This window comes from Dipteris shenzhenensis, chromosome 14 (genome assembly GCF_047967505.1).
Source record: "Dipteris shenzhenensis isolate YYH24624 ecotype China chromosome 14, Dip_SZ_1.0, whole genome shotgun sequence".
Lineage (NCBI taxonomy): Eukaryota > Viridiplantae > Streptophyta > Polypodiopsida > Gleicheniales > Dipteridaceae > Dipteris > Dipteris shenzhenensis.
In genome coordinates this window covers 38,609,915-38,632,334 of record NC_141609.1, presented here as the reverse complement: position 1 = coordinate 38,632,334, position 22,420 = coordinate 38,609,915, and the positions used below count along the sequence as shown (strand labels likewise).

At 42.4% G+C, this 22,420-nt stretch overlaps 1 protein-coding gene across 2 annotated transcripts; it reads left to right on the top strand.

The window, feature by feature from the left end:
• The first annotated feature begins 10,025 nt into the window (after positions 1–10,025).
• On the top strand, positions 10,026–19,739 carry LOC147894591 (protein TPR3-like). Of its 2 annotated transcripts, none has more exons than XM_087384346.1 (25): positions 10,026–10,263; positions 10,353–10,532; positions 10,625–10,738; positions 10,835–10,993; positions 11,185–11,356; positions 11,452–11,581; positions 11,745–11,797; positions 11,946–12,093; positions 12,201–12,310; positions 12,407–12,476; positions 12,576–12,649; positions 13,141–13,236; positions 13,329–13,424; positions 13,530–13,657; positions 14,777–15,011; positions 15,099–15,278; positions 15,369–15,473; positions 15,628–15,774; positions 15,902–16,012; positions 16,121–16,300; positions 16,447–16,575; positions 16,728–16,823; positions 17,213–17,398; positions 18,807–18,979; positions 19,087–19,739. In XM_087384346.1, exons 1-25 carry the CDS (start codon positions 10,184–10,186, stop codon positions 19,292–19,294), a joined length of 3,360 nt encoding a protein of 1,119 aa, XP_087240472.1. In that variant the 5' UTR covers positions 10,026–10,183; the 3' UTR covers positions 19,295–19,739. The 2 variants fall into 2 exon arrangements, with proteins under 2 accessions (XP_087240472.1, XP_087240471.1); XM_087384345.1 differs by having other exon boundaries at positions 10,027–10,263; positions 11,676–11,797.
• Positions 19,740–22,420: the final 2,681 nt, after the last annotated feature.

Here is a 22,420-nt window from a genome sequence, read left to right as displayed (position 1 = left end):
GGGATACAAAAGACTAGCGAAGAGCTAGCTCGGTAGTGTCTCCGGATATGTCCACCAAGGTCTGATGGACTGGTAACAGCACTTAACACTCAGGTGAGACCCCAACCATTGTCATTCGAGGAGTTCTGTGCTTTACTTATGGAGGGGGAATTGAGGCTTAAAGCTCGAGATGGAGGCGATAATGGGGATGCTACGTTCTCTGCCACTGCGAAAGGCAAAGGTGGTTCCTCCACCAAAGGTGAGTCCTCTACTAGTGGTGACAAAAAGAAGAAGGGCGGCAACAAGAAGTTTCAGGGAGAATGCTTCTACTGCAAGAAGAAGGGCCATGTGATTGCAGATTACCAGGTCAAGAAAGTAGATGAAAAGAATGGTACCCTGAAGAAGACAGATAAGGGGAAAGAGACAGCTAACACACCAAAAGCAGTGTTGGATCTATTTCTGGCCATTGAGGAAGAGTGTTCCTTAATTCAAGAAGTGTCAACCACTGATTCATGGGTGTTGGATAGTGGTGCCTCCCATCACCTGACCTGCAAGAAGGGTCTATATTGTTCCATGTACCCATCACTCTGACGGTTGGAAATAATGCAAAATGCCCTGTTGAGGGTACATGTATGGTTTCATTTGTTTTTGTAAATGGAGGTGTTAAGAAACTATCTAATGTGTTGTATGTTCCACAAATCAAGAGAAATTTGCTATTAGTTGCTTCCATAACTGACACCCGTGCACTCCCACAGTGGAGCTTAGATGGCGATCTAGACAAATACTAGGTGAAGAGCTACTAGCTAGAAGATCTGATCTAATCTAAACTAATATGATACAATGGACTGGGGAGGTCGCCTCTTTATAGCTATGAGGGCAATAGTCGGATCAACGTAGTCAGTGGAACCAACTAGTCATCCTTGGAATATTCAAGGAATATTCCCTATACCATCGCCTTGGGGACTCTCACCCCCAAACCCTCACCAAGGGGGCCGCTGGGCCCTCTGGGACCCCCAGGCCCCAGCAAGAATAAGGGGTTCCCACACAATCACCTTTCTACCATCAACGATCTCATTGATAGACCTCATCTGACATGCAAGTCAGGATCCATCCAATGCCCCGGGCTCATACATGGCTTCTCCTCATATGGGGGCCTTACAACTTGAGCACCTTGAACCACTGGTGGTTACTAGGAGGGTGGGGCATTGAGCATATCTAACAGTGTCTTATATAAATTGATAATGGGTTATTCGTGAGGATGAACCAAGTCTAGATTGAAATAAAAGTTTCCCAATGGAGGATTATAAACCCCCTCCAATTTTTATGTTCATTAGTAACTCTTTGCAAATAGGTTTACCTAAGTTCTTACTATATGCAACATTGTGAATTCCCAAAATCATCGAGGCATCTCAAAATATACTTTAGTAGCATCAATTTAGTTATTTTCTTTGAGGCTTCCTCTACAATTGATAGAGGTTGCATAGAAATTTTAAAAAGATAAGCTTCAACAAGTGGTTTAATATGGAAATTTGCCTTTAGCTTAATCTAAAACTTATCCTAATTTTATTCAAACTAATAGGCATACACAATGGAAATACAAGGATAAGAAGTTCCATTGAGAACAACTGGAGTGCCACTCAAGGGTTTAGTATGTGCAGTCAAAACTTTGAATTAAGTAGAAGTGATCAATACTATAAAATCTCTCATGTGTCCCTGACTTGGTTAAAGCTCATTTGTGAACCTCTAAGAAAAATCAAAATCCTCTTATTGTTCATTCACCACTACTGTTATGCAAGCTAATAGAGAGGCCTCCCCAACATATCGACTTTCTTCTTTACCTGTAGTTGAATAATATTATTTGGTCGGTACTCCAAATGATCTCAAAATATTTAGTATTAATAATGGGTGGAGATGTTAACAAAAAATTATGCTATAAGGTATTGTTGTATCTCCATGCTTTTCTTTTCCACTTCAATGTACTAATGTGACATGGCAACAATGAAACCATATACAAAACATGGTCATCAAAGTATGCACTAATATCTATGAAAAGAAGGGGCTAGATTACGTGATTCTCTTCAAGAGGGAATATTTTTAAAAGTAGTGGATGTCCATTCATTGGCACAAATGAATTGGAATGGTAATAGGCAAGACATTTTCCGGACTTGGTGGAATTTCCAATTTCATGAAAGGAGGGAGTAAACGAATAAATGAATATAACGAAAAAAGGCGAATATGATGTTATCAAAAGATCCATATACAATGAATCCTATAGTATAGGATATTTGAACCACCCTATAAATGCAATGATTAAAGAGTTTAAGTCCATGTTTTGCGAGGAGTTAGTTATCATGAAGTCAAAATGAGGCACAATGTAGTGTGCTCAAATTTTCAAACTTATGATGCATGAGATAATAATGTGTAAAAAACAATTAGGGCTTTCAGTTCAATCTATCCTCTTGAAAGGATGATATGAGATAAGGTTGCCAACTAATTCACTTATATCTATAGTGCTCTCATGGGTGCGATTTTGATTCGTGCATGGCTCTATAATTGTCTCTTTCAATGGTATGCTAAGGATGCTTCTTTGAAAAAGGTTGTGACTAGTTAAAAAATCTTAAGTGCATTTCTATTCACGATTGGGATATCTTATATGGTTGTCAATGTGATGTAGGCTTCCATATTAGATCTAGTAGTGGGGGTAGGAGGGCCATTTGTCACTTGACTTGATGTGAGTGTCACCAAAGTCAGGGTTGTAGAAGAACGAGGTACAAAGTAGACTTTGTTCTTTTCCTTGTGGGTGGATGGTAAATGACTTCTTCAAAAGTTGATTGATAGGGATGGAGAGGGATCCGTGTAGATAGGGGCACCTCCAAGGCCACATCACGAAGGAGAAAATTTTCCAAGGAGAGGTAACCCATGATCACTGTCCATTATGCATGCATTGCTTGAAGTAAGGTTAAAAGGAAAGTAATGTAAATGAGCCTACACATGTTTGACTTAAGGTAGGTTTCATCTAGCTAGAGCTAGTGTTAATTCCGAAGCATGCATGTGCTCATTGGAGTCTAGTAAGGCACCTAGGGCCCTTTGTCTCAAGAAGGCCTTAAAGGGGGAGGTTATAAAATATGAAAAAGGATCCAATATATTGGCTTCAAATACTATGGGAAAAGTGACTATGAAAACTTTGGCAAGTAGTCTTAGCCTTTCAAGTATTACAAATTCTCAAGGAAAACAAATAGTAAAGGATTTATGAATTCCTAAACCTACTAGTTAAAATCGTTGTCTTCGGGGATGGTAGTTAACAAGTTAATTGCTTGAGGTGGGGCCTAGTTGCCATAGCCTTCCAAAAGGTTATCTGACCATATGCGGTGTGGTCAGCACAAAAAGGATAGTGTTCATGTGCAAGGTCAAGCTCTGTGGATCTCCCAATCCTTGTTGGTCTCCCTAGATAGTGAAAGCGAACCTCTCTTCCCTCTTTTATCATGATTTGCTTCATATGACTCTTAATTACCCCACTCAAGTCACAAAAAATAACAGCCCGCCCTCTAGCTTGGGTCTTGGACCTCATTTCATTCCCATGTGAGAGGACAAGATCCTTGGCACCTAGTTGCATTTGGCCACTCACCAATTTTTTAGATAGGATAGATAGGCGGATGGCCGCAAATTTGCGAGGAGGTGGATGGTTGCAGATTCTCGAGGTTAGACAGGTTCTCTATGGATGAGTGGCATTGTTACGGGTTGTAAATACAGAGACCATGACAAATTAAAAAAGAGAGGGAAAAAGCACCCCTTTTTTTGGGCGACGACAAAAAAGGAGGGTGTAGAAAGGGGAGTAGGTGTAAAGGAACCCAAGAGCGAATTTATTTTGTGCACGGACGGGGGGACGCTGAGTTTCGACGCGTCGAATTCTTCTAGGAAATGGATGTGGCCCGGGGGGTGACATGGCGGAGACATGGTGATATGGCACGCGGGGTGGGGCAACGGGGTGGGCATGGTGACATGGCGGCAGGCGTTGTGTGCGGTCTGCAAATAGAAAGCGACGTTGGTTTCACAATTCCCAAGATCTAGTGGCCAGCGGGCTGGCAGTAGTGGCCGGTGGTCGGGGGGGGGTCCGGACACCGGACCCGAGGAGTCCGGCACTCTGCGTCACCAAAAGTTGACGGGGCGATGTGGACATCTGTGAAAGTTACCGGTCGGTAAAATACTACCTGCCGGCAGAACATTCCGGCGCGATGCGGGGTTCGCGTGCCGAATCGCGCCGAATCCTGGACTCAATTCTTTAAATGAGCTCATTAAAATTAAAAACCGGCGTCGCTAGCAGTTGCCGGCACGTTGCGTCCCGGCTTGAACGAGGCTGGAATGTTCGTTTGACTCCCTGTCCGAAGGCCACCCTCTAAAGTTCTATCATAACCCCTCCGGTCACCCGTCCCCATCCACCCATTTTTCAAGATACCTTTTTACCACAATTCTGCACGTATCGGCGCGATTTGCCCAATGCCCTTTCTAAAATCGCTTTGTAATCCTCGAGAGGACCGATCCTCACTCCCATGGCAGCACACTAGACCCCACTATCACTAGTAAGGCCCCACTAAACCCCACTATCGGTAGTAAGGCTTTACGATCGCCAAATTTACCACAAAAAAAAAGATGCTTGCTGGAAATTAAGTGGTTCCCATGCAAGCCCACTTTCCACCGTGAGAATTCGATTCGCTAACAACAAGCTCCTGTATGATGAGTCGCTATCGTGGTTGGAAGTCTTGCTTGTCCATGGAACCTATGTCTTCCTCTAATTCATTGATCATGTATGCTGCCTAAGAAAAAGAGAAAGTGGAGACTTTTTCCTAAGAAGATGTGGTAAGGATCAATTGAGAACTAGAGAACGAGCAGTGGAAGGTGCTATTTATCTTTTCCATGTTCTATGACGCAGTCTAATCCGTGCTCTCCTTTTGTTTGCTTGTTTTCTTTTTTGAAGCTTTTATACTTCTTAAACTAGATGGATGGTGCAATGAACATAGTTCCTTCTTAGGGCCACCACAGTTTTCAAGTTTTTAAAACCTCAATCAATCTAGGAAGTGGTATATCTCCATTTCTTGAAGGTTGAAATGCATGTCTTAGTGACTCTGGACAAGTTTTTGATTGGCTTCTAGTGTACCAAAACCATTTCATTAATGTCAAGGAAAAAAATCACAATGGACTAGTCAACTTTGTACCAATTTAAAAACTTGCATTTTTGCATATGAAATTACATGTTCCTATTTGGAGCAGTGGCAGTTCGTTTCTCACGAGCCTGATCATCCAAGTCATTATTTTAACACATTAAAAAAATGATGATAGGTGTGCTTAAATCAAAGGCGTAAATTTTGGTGGCTTAAACACCTTAACAATAGTGCCAATAAACAACTGAGTGGTTATCACTAGTATCATGTCGATGATGCCATTATCAAGGTCACATCGAGTAGGATGGGTTACATAGTGGTATCATGACATGAGTGACTAGAGAGGGATTATACGTGAGGCCTTTATGGCAATCTCATTGAGTAGAAGGCTCCCATAGACACCTCTATGCCCGTCGCAAGTCATTGAGCGAGCCATCATGAAAATTAAAGCCACAAGGAGCCACAAGTCTATGATGTATACTTCTTCCAAAAAAATCTTTTAGAGCATAGAGATACTGCTAGGATTGAACTTTCAATATCACCCATGAAATTCCTACCTTATAATCACAAAATGAACAGAAACACTACATCATTACAACATAAGACTCAAGAGACAACTAGTTTTGAAACCTTGATAATATGAATTGATGAACATTTGTTAATAAAATAATTGCTTCTTACTACTTTTAATGAGAAACAAAGTACATGTAGATCAATGATACTCTAATTATTCATCTTCACTACTTTCATGTGTACATGTCCGTTGATGATCCTCTTTCGATATGCGTCATGCTCCTAAACAATTTTTAATATGACAATGTGACAAGTGACAGAAGTAGCAAATGTCTTTAAGCAAAGTTTCTTAACATTGTCCAAGGCTCACTTGTCCATCTTCCCAAACATCTTATTTAGATTAACAAATGCATATTTTTCATGGTCAAAACAAACATTATAAGAATGCATTTAGTTGGCTTGCAATTAGGATTGTTCTAAACATAATGCTTATTAAAAACCAATTGATACCACATGAGGTGTAATAAACCAAGCAAAGCAACAAGAAGCAAAAAGTATATGGGAATTGTGGTGCAATCAAGGGATGATAACTAGACAAGTAACAAAAAGTGTAAAAATATGGAAACAATTGGACACACACGAGATGAAGTTGGCTTGGAACTAGACAAAACACTAAGGTAGTTGAGGTTTATTTTAGGGGAGGACAATAAGCCTATCTAATCATGTCTAAGCAACTTGCAACTTTTGGCTTTAAGAAAAAGTGTCTCTACAATGTAATCTAAAACTGCACCTTTAAATTGTTTCATAGAAGAGAGATTATTGCACCATCTCCTTCACCAAAAATTGAAGGGCTTGTAAAACTATGTTGTCTAGCTTTTAAGGGAAATGTTTGACCTAGCAACAAATATTAGATCCATTTTCTAATACGTACTTTTCATAATCTTGTCTCTTTCCCCTTGTATCCATATTTTATGTATATTTAATTTAGGATGCAACCACATGACCACATCATGCCTAGTCAATGTGTCTAGAGAGAAAATGCCAACTTGTGAAGTATACTAATAAAGTCAATATGATGATATCCTTTTTTCACTCACATATAACAAACTATGTCAAGAAAGATTTAACAATGCATAATTTGGAGATTTTTATATTCTAGTCCTTGTAAGAAAACTTATTCTATTTGCAATCATGCAATTTGCTTCTAGCCCCATTTTTAACGTGCTTGAACTTATTTTGAAAGTTGTTTCTAAATATATAAGTAGCTACATGGATGATAGGGAGATTAGCTTTGGAGTAACATTTTGAAATGCATTTAGTGTCTTCATGGAAAAAAAAGAAATGCGTTTAGTGTCACTTGGACTAAATACTTACAAAATCATGGGAACACACCCTTGGATTTGTCAACTTGATAAAACATAGTGGTCATTGGTGGGGTTCGTGATGTGGCATACACACATAATATAAATCCCATATCACGAACATATTTGATGACATATACAATTTAAAAAGTATTGATTGGACACCAATGTGAATTGGTTGGATTAAAAATATGGATGAACCATTGAAAAGAGAATTTCCACTTATTGGAAAATTGTCCATAGGGGAATTGATCATTAATGTTTCAATTTATAGCGTGCATTGAATCTATATCAGCCTTTAGTTAATGAATCAAGCTGATTGGCTATGATAGAGGAAAGCACTCAAAATCACTAGTGGATGGAAATCTATTTGGTTGAATCGAATTTTGTGAAAAATAGTGCATGCTTCCTAATGTACATGTGCGCGGGCGTGCGCGTGTGTGTATACATAAACGTACGTACATACACATACATGAGAGAGAGAGAGAGAGAGAGAGAGAGAGAGAGAGAGAGAGAGAGAGAGAGAGAGAGAGAGAGAGAGAGAGAGAGAGAGAGAGAGAGAGAGAGAGAGAGAGAGAGAGAGAGAGAGAGAGAGAGAGAGAGAGAGAGAGAGAGAGAGAGAGAGACTTCATATGCATGAAAGTGGGAGCATACAACTTAAGCTTGGAAATGCAAACATCTTAGCTTTTTGGTACAAAGGGAGGAGCTTTGTGAGGTGGTTGAAAAGGACCCTCAGCCGATTGAGAAACTAGTTGACGTAGACATTGGGTTGTCGATCTTGCTTGTAAGTAAGGCGTGGTAGAGTGAACACTCTTATCAAGAATGAGCTAAATAATTAAATGTTTGTGGTTTTTATGGAGAGAGGAGATTTGGGGTGTGTGTGTGTGTCAGAAAGGGAAGGTGTGAGAAGTGATGTGGAGAATGTGACATCGGAGAGAGATCGAGATGCATCAACATCATGTCGATGTCATGGGTGAGGAGTGAGGCTAATGGGTGAGAGCTTTTTGGTACTCACAAAAGTGTGACCCATCAACATGTTGCCAACAATCAGTGGGTTGAGAAGTCGTGATAATGGGGAGATCTTTTTGTTGCCCTTATGTTTTGGGTTCATTAAAAGCCAATACACATGGTGTTGCCAATGCAAAATCAATTTGTGCTTTGGCTACTAGGTTCTTTTGGTCTATGTTTGTCCATGTGATGATGCGATAGACTAGCTTCAAATGGCATTGGGCATTTGTGGGAGTACCACCTTCTTTTTTGTTTTTTTTGGGGGGCTTTTTCGAAGATTACAAAATTCGGTCTAAGAAGGGGCTCGCTACCCAAGACCTACGCTACATACAGCCTAGCTTGAGGTGATGCCAAAATATAACTCTAAGAGTGCATGATTGACTGCTGGATCCTGACTCGATGTCAGAATGCTGAGGTCTCTGAGGTAGAGGGCTACCCCAGCAATTATGGTGGATGTCTTCAAACTTATCGCAGCACCACATTGGAACACCATGTAGTTCCTCGCCTCCCAAATAGCCAAAAAGATTGCAGATCAAATCAGCGGCCACGTCGAGGGCTAGCGTAGATGGCAGTTTGCATGTGTCCCTAGGGACTAAAGCGCAGCGTGGCCTGGTGGAGCGAAGATCTGGCGGTGCGGTTGCCAGTAAGAGGCAAGATCGCTAGGATGCTTCAGGTAAACCCTGCTTACCACGGGCTATTTTAGTCATGATGTTGTTATGCTCTTTGGATGATTATGGCCAAAATGGCTTTTCTTGAAGCTAAAATTGTGCTTGCTCGGCGAGTCACCTTAGCTTTTGAGCAAGGGTGCTGCGGGCAGAATGCATAATTAGTTTAGTTGGTGGAGGGGGTGCGTGGGAAACACACACATGCGGTTGGTTCATGTGAGTGGGAATTTGAATAGGGTGGGGAAGGTGAAGTTGAAGAGGTGTTGTAGGATGCCTAACACCTATGATCATCTCTTAGAGACTATTCTTATGTAGCCATTAACGTGTGTCTGGATTGCGTAATTGAGGACTAGTTGATTGGAGCTCGAATGAGTCGTTTTTTATTCACGCATGAAATGTTTACCACCCATGAGGTCATTGTCATGCATCTGTCTACAACCTACAAATCTTATCTAGCAACAACCGCCATGTGGTGGTGAGTGGTGGTTGTGTTGGCCTGAGGCAATGTATGGCACCCTTGTCGGAAAGGGGCAAATGAACGTGGCCTTCTATTCTGATGTGTGGCAGAATGCCAAGCACACAGCATTGCTGGATGGGTTGGGTGGGCAAAGAGAGAGAGAGCTATAACTTTGAGAAGTGAGAAAAGAGAAAAAACAAGGTGAATGATAATAAATCATTCATAAGGCCTGCTGGAGTGAAAGAGGGCGCAGATGATGAATTGAAAGGGATGGAGAGAGAGAGAGAGAGAGAGAGAGAGAGAGAGAGAGGCCTTGAAAAAGTGGAGGAGAAAAATAGCAAGAAAAAATCATGATTTTTAAAAAATAGAAAAAAAGGTCATTTTCGTTTTCTGAATCGCCTTGCCTTCACTTTATAGGCCTCCTGTGGCCGGGCCATGGCAGGCCAAAGAAAAAAAAAAATCTTGGGAGACCGTGCGAAAAGTGGGAGGAGAAGAAGGAGAGAGGGAGGAGGAGTGGTGGTGGTAATATAGGGACTAGGGAGGAGGGCATATTAGCGAGGGGCCCGAAGGGAAGTTAATGTGAAGGGTGGCCGACCACGAGGGGGGCGCCGGAGAAGGACGCCGGCCGATAACGACAGGGCCGGAGATACGGAGAGACAGGCGTAAGTGATATGAAGAATAACGTATAAGATAAGAAGGCGAGGTTTTGATAAGTAGTAGGGATAAGGCAGTTGGGACTGATAACGCGGAAAGGGCAATCGAGATTCGTGATAAGGGTACGGGGATACGGAAGTGCAGTTATAAGACGGACAGCGCCCGCCACTTATTACCAGTTAAACAACGCCGTATGGAGCGTCTTGTCGATGGTTGCCTTCCTCTTTTTCTTCTTCTTCTTCGTTCGCATTTTGGTCCCTTTTCTCGTTTTCCGGACGCCTGCGCTTCCCACATCAAAGCTCCCCTTCCGCCATAGCCTCCCCCCCCCCCCCCCAGCTTCCCCCCCTTCCCCCCTTTTCCCCCCTCCCCTTCCTCCCGATCTCCCCCGCCATGTCTTCCTTGAGCCGCGAGCTCGTCTTCCTCATCCTCCAGTTCCTTGACGAGGAGAAGTTCAAGGAAACCGTCCACAAGTACTCCCTCCCCCCCCCCCTTCTGCTTTCTCCTCCTCCTTTGTGGTTTTCGCCCCGCTTACCCTTCTCTTTTTTGCCTTTTTGCCCAGGCTTGAGCAGGAATCCGGCTTCTTCTTCAATATGAAGTACTTCGAGGACCAGGTCCAGGCCGGTGAGTGGGAGGAGGTCGAGAAGTACTTGTCTGGCTTCACCAAAGTCGACGACAATCGCTACTCCATGAAGATCTTCTTCGAGATCCGCAAGCAGAAGTATTTAGAAGCGTTGGACAAGTGGGTATGCGTGGCCGTAAGTAAGCGATGCCTGTTGCGCGTCGGTAGTCGCATGCGGCTCTCAACTCCTTGTCGTTTGTCTGCCATTGCAGGCAAGATCGGGCCAAGGCCGTTGATATCCTTGTCAAAGACCTCAAGGTTTTTGGTTCGTTCAACGAAGAACTCTACAAGGAGATTACACAGCTTTTGACCTTGGATAATTTCAGGTATGTTTTTCTGCATGGTCTTCTCCCGTGAATTGTCCTTGTTATGTCAACTGCAAAGGCTGGATGCTAATTTCCTGCAACTGCATGCTCATGCAGAGAGAATGAGCAATTATCGAAGTATGGCGATACGAAATCCGCAAGAAATATAATGCTTTTAGAGCTCAAGAAGCTTATTGAAGCCAATCCTTTGTTTCGTGACAAATTGGCATTCCCCGCATTGAAGGCTTCTCGGTTGAGGACTTTAATTAACCAAAGGTGATCTTTATGTCATTCTGTTGTTCTGCATGTAGTCCCTGGAAAGCGTAAGACAGCCTCTCAAACCTTCTGCGATGGCCTATTAAGAAGAAGCATGCCCATTGTCGGAGCTCAGATGTGTCGGCACTTTTCTTCTTTTCTTTTCTCCGTTAGATGCCTCCTAAGCCGCTCAAAATCATGCGTTTTTGCAGCTTAAACTGGCAACATCAACTTTGCAAAAACCCTCGGCCAAATCCAGACATCAAAACTCTGTTTGTTGACCACAGTTGTGGCCCACAAAACGGGGCACGTGCACCACCTCCTGCCAACCCTCTCGTTGGAGCTCTACCCAAAGGTGGAGCATTTCCTCCCCTAGCGCACGGTGTAAGTGATTTTCTTCCTCAGCTCCTTCGACGGTTGATGGCGTGTTGGAGTCTTTCTGGCGATCATTCAATGCGCTTCATTTTCTTAATGTGCAGCCATTCCCCCCTGCGGCAGCTCCAGCTGCAAGTGGATTGGCTGGCTGGATGGCAAACCCAAATCCTCCAGCTCCTCATGCAGCTGTGGCTGCGGGCCCAGCCACCCTTGCAGCTTCTTCCAACCCAGGAGGTGAGGATAAAGCTCTTTAAGTAGTTTGAGATTACTTTCTATGCCAGCTGCATTGTGTAATAAAATGACTCTGTGGTCTACTTACCATCTGCAGCTGCTGCTCTTCTGAAACGACCTAGGACTCCACCACCAAATAATCCTGCTGTTGACTACCAATCTGCAGATTCCGAGCATATCATGAAGAGGGCACGCCCTGCTGGGCAAGCTGTGGATGAGGTCTTTTTCTTTGTTCTGGTCATTGTGCTGGCTTTTGCAACTTACTCGATATGAGTAGAGCATGCTGTGAACACAAAAGTGACCTGTAAATTCTCGTGGAGTCTCAATTAGATTCAATAGTCATTAAGGTTTTACTTGACCTTGGCAGGTGAATTACCCAGTTGGACCCATCCCAACCCATTCAGCGAGTATGTATTCTCCTGATGAGCTTCCAAAGACTGTCTCTCGAACATTGAACCAGTCATCATCTGTCGTGAGCATGGATTTCCACCCAATGCAGCAGATAATACTTCTTGGTATGTTTTTCTAACCATGCAGAAAAGATTGTCTTTCATGCATACATGGTTAAGACGTAATTTGAGCAAATGCTTTACAATGTAAACGGGCTTTCCTCTGACAACAGTTGGCACAAACGTTGGTGATATTGCTATTTGGGACGTTGGCATGAGGGACCGGCTAGCTATCAGGCCCTTCAAAGTTTGGGAAATTAGACAATGCTCAATGGCCCTGCAGGTACAATCACATGGCCATTTATAGCTATGGATGCCTGTGCTGCAGCAAAAATGCCTGTTGCAACTTGCATAATACCTGTACTTGTCATCATCACAGGATTCGCTTGTCAAGGATCCTGCAATGTCTGTTAACCGATGCATGTGGAGTCCAGATGGAACTTTATTGGGTAATGGAAACTGCAAGGTTTTTTCGGGTGTGAAGGTTATGCTTCCTTGAATTGGCTCCATGATATTGTGTACTAAGATGAGGCTTTTTTAATGCACAGGGGTTGCATTTTCCAAGCACATTGTCCATATATATTCATATCAGGGGGGTAACGATCTCCGGCAGCATCTTGAGGTCTGTCAGCTGTGAAGCTAGCTATTTTATTTCTTCGCACATAGGTGTAAGGCTAAACTTTTCCTACGTTTTGTAAAATATTGAGGTTGTGATATGTGAGCAACTGAAAGGAAAGCAAGGTGTGATATGAGGTGAGCTAAGAAATACATGTTTTGGCTCTTAACCCTCATCGTAGCTGGTGCTGCTCTGGTTAAGTGACAGGTGTTCAGTCCAATGATTTATTGATACTACAAGCGATGCATAATTGCTATGTGAAATGTATGTATGGGCGTGGATGATGTGAATCTGTGCTATCCAAAGAATTAACCTGAACTTTTCGATAGCATAGGTTTGAAGTAATTTTAAATTCATATATGCTAAGCTGTGTGAGCTTTAGCGTCTCTATCTCTGAGTTATCCTGTGACTTGTGTCTTCACTCATGGATGATATGCTCCATGACTTAATTTGGTTCTAGACATTGTAGAGAGTGACATGCTTATTCTTGCTTCCAGATCGATGCGCACGTTGGTGGTGTGAATGACCTGGCTTTTTCCCATCCCAACAAACAACTTTGCATCATCACCTGTGGAGATGACAAAACCATTAAGGCGAGCAGTTGTTGTCAATAGTTGATGTACTGTTTTGATCTGCAACACGTTTTCTGTGGTTTGGTTATGACCAATGAGCCTGCGCTGTACAGGTTTGGGATGCTCTCAATGGCCGTAAACTGTACACATTTGAAGGTCATGAGGCTCCAGTCTACTCAGTATGCCCACATCACAAAGAAAATATTCAGGCAGGAGTCTATTTACCGGTTGAGCCTGGAGATTTGTTGACCTGAGGGTGATATAAACCCATTCCATGCTTTACACATTATCTTACTCAGTATCTTGGTGCGCAGTTTATATTTTCAACAGCCATTGATGGAAAGATCAAGGCATGGTTGTATGACCTTCTGGGATCAAGGGTTGATTATGATGCTCCTGGCCGTTGGTGCACCACTATGGCTTACAGTGCTGATGGAACCAGGTAGCTATTTTAGATTCTTATGGGAGAAAAATCTGTCCTAATGTTGTAATTAGCATGTTGATGATCATAATATGGAAATCTGGCTTTATGCTTTTTAAAATTTCACTAAAGCTTGACTAGTTTGAACCTTAGCTTTCATCAGCTACAGTGTGCAAGTCACATGAGCCAGGAATTGTTATATCATTTCATCCTTAAGTCTTTGTGTCTCAACTTAACTTTGCCCCAGAAGCTAAGATTGCTACGCTAAGTAGCAAATGCCATTGTAAATATTGAGGTGCATCGTATCAAGTCTATGATAGCTGAAGTAAAAGAGGATAGCCTGGTTTTGGTGAGATCCTACGTGTTGCTGTGCTCACTGTTTTGATTTTGATTTTGTTTGTGCCTTGTTTTTTAATCTCTCTCTCTCCTTCCCTCCCCCCCTCCCACCCACACATCTTTTTCAACCTTACTTTTTGGGTAATTCTCAATACAAAGATTTACTGGATTTCAATTATGAAAATAAAGTTATTTCGTGGCTTGCCTGTCAGAGGACTTCGTCTTTTAGTCCCTTGGAAAATCAGGCCATTATTTTTTTCTTTTTCTTTTTAGGCTTATCTGTTTTTGCATCTACTCACCATTTTTTAAATGACTCCTTGATTCACGTTCCTTGCATTATCTTGTGCCTGCCTAGTCTTTTTGGTTCAAAACCATATTCGGAGGGCGTGTTTGTAAAACTCAACATGTGCTTAGAGTTACATTGGCGCTAATGTGAAGGCATGTGTGAATGCACTTACTGACAAACTCCTCTTCTATACACTAGATTTCCCCCATTTTTTTGGTGCTTTTGGGACTAGATCCAAAGGAGGTGGGAAACCAGATCTTTACTTGGAGTTATTCCTTGTGTATCAGTTGAGGTGAGAGGTTTAGAGAGAAGCCATAAGAGGTGGATAAAACTGAGGGTGGGTTTGTGGATGATGTGGAGCTTGAAAGAATTTTATATCTCTCCCTTTGTAGTACTTAGCCTGTCCCTTTGTAGCAATTGGCCTGAAGTTGTGCACTTTGTGCATGTTAAGGTGTACTCTCTGCACATTTTTTGTTAAATCTCTCCTGTGTTTTGACCTTCTGTTTCTGTTGCCGCAGGTTGTTCTCATGTGGGACTAGCAAAGAAGGTGAATCCTTTTTGGTGGAATGGAATGAGAGTGAAGGAGCGCTCAAGAGAACTTACTCTGGGTTTCGGAAGCGTTCCTTAGGTGTTGTACAATTCGATACAACAAGGAATCATTTTCTTGCTGCTGGTGATGAGTTTCAAATCAAGTTTTGGGATATGGATAACACGAACCTCCTCACAACAATTGATGCAGAGGGTGGATTACCTGTGAGTCATTTCACCGCATCTGAAAAGCTGCCTTAATTGTCCTTGGTTGATACTATTATTCTGAGCTACTTTTATGATTATCCACAGGCAAGCCCTCGTCTTCGATTTAACAAAGAGGGTTCTCTTCTGGCAGTCACAACAAGTGACAACGGAATTAAAATTCTAGCAAATGCTGATGGTCTGAGGTTATTACGTGCCCTTGAGAATCGGGCAGAGAGTCGTGGCTTTGAATCCACAAGGGCTTCAGTGGAACCAGTTGTTTCCAAGGTGTTACCTTGATCCGTATATGTAGCAGCATTAGGTTTCTTGTTAGTATTAGACAACCATTCTAAGCACTGGTAAATTGCACTGTGGCAGCCTCTTGGTGTGAATGCAATGGTTGCAGTAAGTGCAAGTGGTGGTCCACCCCCTGGTGCGGTGGTTTCCGATAGAGTTTCGCCTGCTGTCTCAATGGTAGGGCTGGTAAGGCTTACATTGGTCTCTTTTAGTGCAGATGATAGGTGCACCATGCTCATACTTTCTCTATTTCAGTTTGCGGTTGTAGGTAAACCAAGTGCAGCAAATATCTTTATGAACTGTTGTGTAAGGAACTGATTACTGTGATCTTTATGGACAGAATGCCATGGACAGCAATCATTCAGTAGATGTGAAACCAAGAATCGAGGAAGCAGTCGACAAAAGTAAGGTCTGGAAATTGACAGAGATTACAGAATCTACCCAATGTCGAACTATGAGGCTTCCTGACAGTCTGCCAGCAAACAAGGTGATTAAGACGAGAAGCTTCATATTGTGTTCTATCTTTTTTCCAAAACATGTGTACATCTTTCAAATGATGCGTACATTCTCCCTCATTCGTTGATTTTTAAAAAACCATGCACTTGACTGTACAGGTTTCCAGGCTGATTTACACAAACGCAGGTACTGCACTGTTGGCTTTGGCTTCTAATGCTGTCCACAAGCTTTGGAAATGGCAAAGAAATGACCGCAATCCTGCTGGCAAGGCACGTGTCTGCTTGTGATGACATGCCTAATGCTGAAAATCTGTGTGTTGCATTACGATTCACTTTTGGAATGGAAGGATAACTAGATGGATGTTGGTGTACTTACAGGCAACAGCAACCCTGCCACCACAGTTGTGGCAGCCTGCCAGTGGCATTCTCATGACTAATGACATGAGTGATATGAATCCCGAGGAGGCAGTTCCATGCATAGCACTGTCTAAAAACGATTCATATGTCATGTCTGCTTCTGGTGGAAAAGTCTCCTTATTCAACATGATGACATTCAAGGTTAGATTCTCCCATTTTGTGTGAGTGTGTGTGTAGCTTCAAATCCATGCAATTTCTTTTTAAAGGATGTCCTTGCTTAGATTGGAGTATATCTGAGAAAATTGAAGCTTTAACGCAATTCCATCACTCTGTTTTTAATAATGCAGGTAATGACAACATTTATGCCACCGCCTCCTGCTGCAACTTTTTTGGCTTTTCATCCCCAAGACAACAATATCATTGCAATTGGGATGGAAGATTCAACCATACAAATATACAATGTTAGAGTGGATGAGGTAAGGATTGAGAGAAGTGACACTTGTATTTTCATTATTTTAATTAAAAAAAAGTGTATATAAGAGCAGATATATTCAGCCTTATGAAGGTATAGATAGATAATGAAAGCAACAATCTTCATAAGAGAACTGAGAGAAGATGGTAACCGCAGGTGAAAAGTAAGCTGAAAGGTCATCAAAAGAGAATTACTGGTCTTGCTTTCTCGAATGTCCTGAATGTGCTTGTCTCCTCAGGCGCTGATGCACAGGTCTGTATGCACATTTTTTTTCTCTTGTTTTGCATTTGGCTTCTTAGATTGGTCTTTTAACACAAAAAACCAAAGTTCTGGTGTATTAGGATGGCATGGTACCATGCCTAAGGGCCGTGCAGGGGCTGGCAATTGCTCCATCCGAGACGGCTGGGTGCTTAGCTACTAACAGTCCAAGAGTCCTCTGTTATCTTCATGTGGAGACTCTATCTTGGTACCTCTATCTTGGGGGTGACCATTCTGCTGGCTGTGATGTGTGTGCATAGCCTTACCCTTGCTACATAGCCTTGCCCTTGCTACAAAAGTGCCATCATTTCTGTAGTTGCTGCTTTTAAAGTTATTGTGCAATGAGACTGAGACCCATGTGACATCTGGTGCATATTCAACAGGTGTGTGTATGGGCTACGGATGGATGGGAAAAGCGGAAGGCAAAGTCTCTGCAAGTTCAAGCAGGAAGATCAACTTCAGCGGGAGAGACAAGAGTGCAATTTCATAACGATCAAATCCGGCTATTGGTTGTGCATGAGAGCCAGCTTGCTATTTACGATGCTGCCAAACTTGACCGCATTCGGCAGGTTACTCCTGTTTCTGATTGCTGGGATTGTCAATCATTGGCATCCCTTTCTTTGCTGGTTATGACAAACTGTGTGTTTGGGCAAATAATCTACGTTGCACAAGAAGCATTCTAGAGTTTGCAGCAGTTTCCACTATGAAAGATTGTCCCCTGCTCTTTTGGTAATGGCGAGGAACAGTTGGAGTGTTGATTTTCGAAGCCTCATGATCTTCACATTGCATGGTTTCTGTTAGATTATGTTGAGCTAAGTTAGTTGTTGTCCCAAGCTTAAGTGGTCTTCAAGCTGTACACTTTCTTCAGGTCCTTTTTAACTCATCTCTAAAAGATCAAAAATTTAGGTCTGATCTTTTCTTTGTACAACATTTGAAGTGAAGTATAAGCCAAGGCTCTGATAGGAAATATGCATCTTGGTTTATACTTAGGCATGTGATAATCTTTGCTTTCACAAGGGTAGGACCTCTTTCAGTACTGTTTCGTTTTGTTTCAATGCCATCCTCTATGGATTTGAGTTTCTTTCACTCTAAATGGTCTTTGCTCTTCTTTGTTTAACTCATTAGTCATTCATTTTCATAGAATATCAATATTGTGAGTCTAGACTAATCTTTTATTCAAAGGTCGAGGTTATATGCAATGATAGATATATCAACTATGGTCATAGAAGTCTGATCCAACAAATTTAGTTTTTTCTGTCTAGAACAGCGCAGCGAGGTCTAACTGGCTGATGAGGTTTAACAATGTGAGGCATACGAGTCTGGGTCTCGGCAAATCATTGACTGGTGTGCTTGTTGTACAAGTTTCTTGTCAAGCTCACTTGTTTGATTTGCCATGTAATGATTGCTTATGCATTGAATGAAATGCATGGCATATTATGGCTTGAAACTTTTTGAGTCGATACTAGGCAAAGGTGCATGCACTTCGTTCTTGCTTGATTGTGTCAAAGTTTGTAATTATCTTTTTTGTCTTATTAGAAGATGTGAAGTCTCAAGTTACATCTGAACAGAGATGGTTCATGCTAATGCCCCCTTTCCATTTTTGATGCATTACCTTCATGCTTTGTTGCCCAGATTCCCAATAATCCCAGGTGTGGGGCATTCATGTTGTTTTTGGCTTCCAATGCTACTAGAAAGTACTACTTTGAAGCTTCCTGCCTGGATTCTCATTAGTTCAAGATGGCATTTATGTTGTTTTAATTGGTCTTCAAATATGGGAATGAAGCCTGATATTTGTGTTGATACATGTTAAAATGGTCATCATAGCTCGTGATCATCCTGGCAGGGTAGCCATACTAGCTCTGTGCATGTGTACTAAGTGGACTGGGAGCATGTGCAAGTTTAGAAATGACTACTCTGAAATCAGGAAGTTTGTCGTCTACTGTTGGATCTGGCTAATCTGTGCAAGTGGGTTTGCAGTGGGTGCCTCGTGATTCATTGTCAGCACCAATCTCCAATGCTACTTATTCTTGCGACAGCCATCTTATATATGCCAGTTTTTGTGATGGTTCCATTGGAGTGTTCGATGCAGAAAGCCTACGGCCACGTTGTAGAGTGGCACCTTCTGTCTATTTAACCCCTGGGGCAAGCAGGTAAGAGTGAGGGGGCGGGAGAGTGAGGGAGGTACATCTTTCTTTTCTGTTGTTGAATTACATCATCTTTTGTTTTTCTCACTAAAGTTTTGAACTGGGTATGGCAGCTCTGTTTATCCTTTAGTGATTGCAGCACATCCTTTGGAGGCCAACCAATTTGCTCTTGGCTTGAGTGATGGAGCTGTGCAAGTTGTTGAACCATTAGAAACAGAAGGAAGATGGGGAGTGGGCCCACCTTCTGATAATGGAGCAATGAATGGGGTTTTGTCAGTTACATCATCAAATGTACAAGTTGTAGAGCAACCTGCAAGGTAGCATTGCAGGATAACTGGCCTGAATTTTCTCTCTAAGCAAGCTCCAAGACATAGTTCCACGAGTAAGTCCACCTGAATTTTGGAGCAGAAGCACTCTGGCAATGGTGTAACACTTGTACAAAGGTTCCAGAAACTCTAACTTGAATCAACGTAATGGTTCAAGAAAGAAAGGGGGGGATGGCGACAGATCTGCATGGGCCGGGCCTTGAGGGAAGCCGGCCTTGAGAGAAGCACATGTTTTTATTCGCAATGGTACAAGCCCAGGGAGTGTAGGAATAACTTAAAATTCCAACCTGAAGTCTACCTCTCTAGCCAGGTGATGATCCACCTCTCTCTCTCTCTCTCTCTCTCTCTCTCTCTCTCTCTCTCTCATGCATGGCAGGGCTGTGCCTGCATTTGTAGAAGTTAATCCCAAGGAAACTTATAATTGATCGTATCTGTTTTAAGACTGGAAGCCTTGGTTGCTGCTCAGTGTACAATAATTAGGGTTTCTGCTGAGTTTTGTTATACATAAGGTGAAACTGTGAAAACTTGATCCAATTCTGGAAGCTTTACAGGTCAAACATGATGAATAAAAAGACTCATTTTGTTTTGAAGTGCCGTGCCGAGGTCTTGCATTCGTAGACGAGATTCTGGTCTGCTGCTTATGACATGATTTTGTTGCTTAAGTGTGTCAAGTACTGTGGTTTATTTGTTCCAAAGGGTCCAAGGTAAAATCTGCACGGCACAGTATGATAACACACATGCTTTGTAAACAAGGTGGGAGTCTTGAGTCTCCAGCTTCGCTTAGTCTACATTTAAATGCATGGTTTTGTTAATTCTGAAAGCTTAGTCTCTGTACCAAGCTGCTAACCTTTCCAGGTAGATCTGTTATTCTATGTGCTAATGTTGCAATCAGCTTCAGTATTTGCATATATTTCAATATTCAATATTCAAGAGACTGAAGTTGGTGAATGGCATGTCAGAATATCATTTAGTTTAACGCCATTGGTGCAGTTATTTCCAGGTCTTGTGACGTATTTTAGATAATGAAAGGCTAAAGATCTTGGAATTGGAGATTCTGTTCCTAAAATCATTTATACCAAAATACTTGAGAGAGAGAGAGAGAGAGAGAGAGAGAGAGAGAGAGAGAGTCTAATAATGTCGATGGGAGAGCAAGAGGTCTATGGGACAACATGAAAACCATCTAGTACATCAGCTTAGGGAGGGAACAAGGCAGCTCCCACAGAGTGCAGAGGCAGCTCCATTTTATTTAAAGTACGTACTTGATAATATATAGCTGGCCCATACATCAGTTTAAGACAGAGTCTTTTGGTTTTGATTTGAACTCTTTAATAAGTGCCCATTTTCCATCTTTCCTGGCACCCTTGACCTTTGCTAATTCCATTGCCTTGTTCTTGGGTTGAGCTCGTGTAAGCCTATCCATACTTTGGTACCCTTCAGCTTATAAGATTGTTGGAGGAGCTTGATCCACAAATCTTTTGACTTCAAAGGATGGCATGACCTTTAGATTGTCCAATAGAAGCTGGTCTGGAGTCGTCATCTTCCTCCTCATCACCATCCGTCCATTCAATGTTGGGCAAGGCTGCTTTGACCTTTGTCAATGTTTCACTAAATGTGTCCTTTGTACCAGTCTTTTGGGAGTCCCCCTATTCTTCTGATCTTCAGCGCGTTATCCCGTCTAGCTTTATGTTCTTTAATTTCTACTTGAATATCAGTCAGTCTTGCTTTTGTGTCCACTTCCACAATCACTTCTTAATTGTTTGAACTTCAGTATGCACTAAATCCTAGACTGTGGAGACCAATTGGGGGGGTAGGGGGAGAGGCCTTACATGCCTTTACAGCTTCATCTATAACTGATTGTTGTCCAAGTTTAGATTTCACCTATTCCAACAATATTTTCAACTCCCTCACTTATTGTTGTAAGAAACAAATCTGCTCATGTTGCTCAAGAATGAGTCGGTCAAAACCACCTCGGTAACATGTCTTTGCATACGGAGAGGTCTCCTGGTAACTGAAGAGTAGAGAGTTCTGCTGTTGCTGGCAGGAATAGATTTTTTTTGGGGTGGAGGCAGAGGGGGATTTGGAGGAGAGGATAGGCCACTCCATCTTGGCCAACCTCTTGGCTGAAGCTGACCCTTGGGTTGGGTTGGGGGTTCAAACCCAGCTTGGGGTGAGGGGAATGAAGAAAGGTGCTCTTGCTGTTATTGATGAAATCAGGAGGTGGGGCAAGGCTGCTTTGATGATATGAACACTTTCTAATCCTTCAGCTTTTCGTTGATTCACTAGCTAATCCAAAATCACAGGCGCTGGCATCCCGAACATCCACCCAGCCTACCTCATGGATGGCATGCTCACAAAAAAGATACGCAGTTTCATTTCTTCATGCCTATCCACAAGCCCTGAGTTCCCTAGATGGTTCCCTTTGCCACAAGTCATCATTTTAGGCCTTTAGCTTGGTACACCATTCACCCCTCTCTTGGGGCACAATTAAAACATTTGCCCCTTGGCATTTTTACACATTTAGGTGCACCTAGGCCTAAGCACTCAGAACCACCTAGTCGATGCCAATACACCCTCACCTAGGACCTTGGCAGTTACTTCCCTTGACCATACGCACAGCAAATATTACAAAAGTCGGTCATCTAAGGGAAAATGCCCACCGACCTTTCCGAGGTCATGCTATCTCGGCTAGAGCATAACATTTGACCTTTGTCAATGTTTCACTAAATGTGTCCTCTTTGTACCAATCTTTTGGGAGTCTCCCTATTCTGATCTTCAGTGTGTTATCCCGTCTAGCTTTATGTTCTTTAATTTCTACTTGAATATCAGTCAGTCTTGCTTTTGTGTCCACTTCCACAATCACTTCCTTCTTAATTGTTTGAACTTTCGGTATGCACTAAATTCTAGATTGTGGAGACCAATTGGGGGGTAGGGGGAGAGGCTGCACATGCCTTTACAGCTTCATCTATAACTGATTGTCGTCCAAGTTTAGCTTTCACCTATTCCAACAATATTTTCAACTCCCTCACTTATTGTTGTAAGAAACAAATCTACTCATGTTGCTCAAGAATGGGTCGGTCAAAACCACCTTGGTAACATGTCTTTGCATATGGAGAGGTCTCTT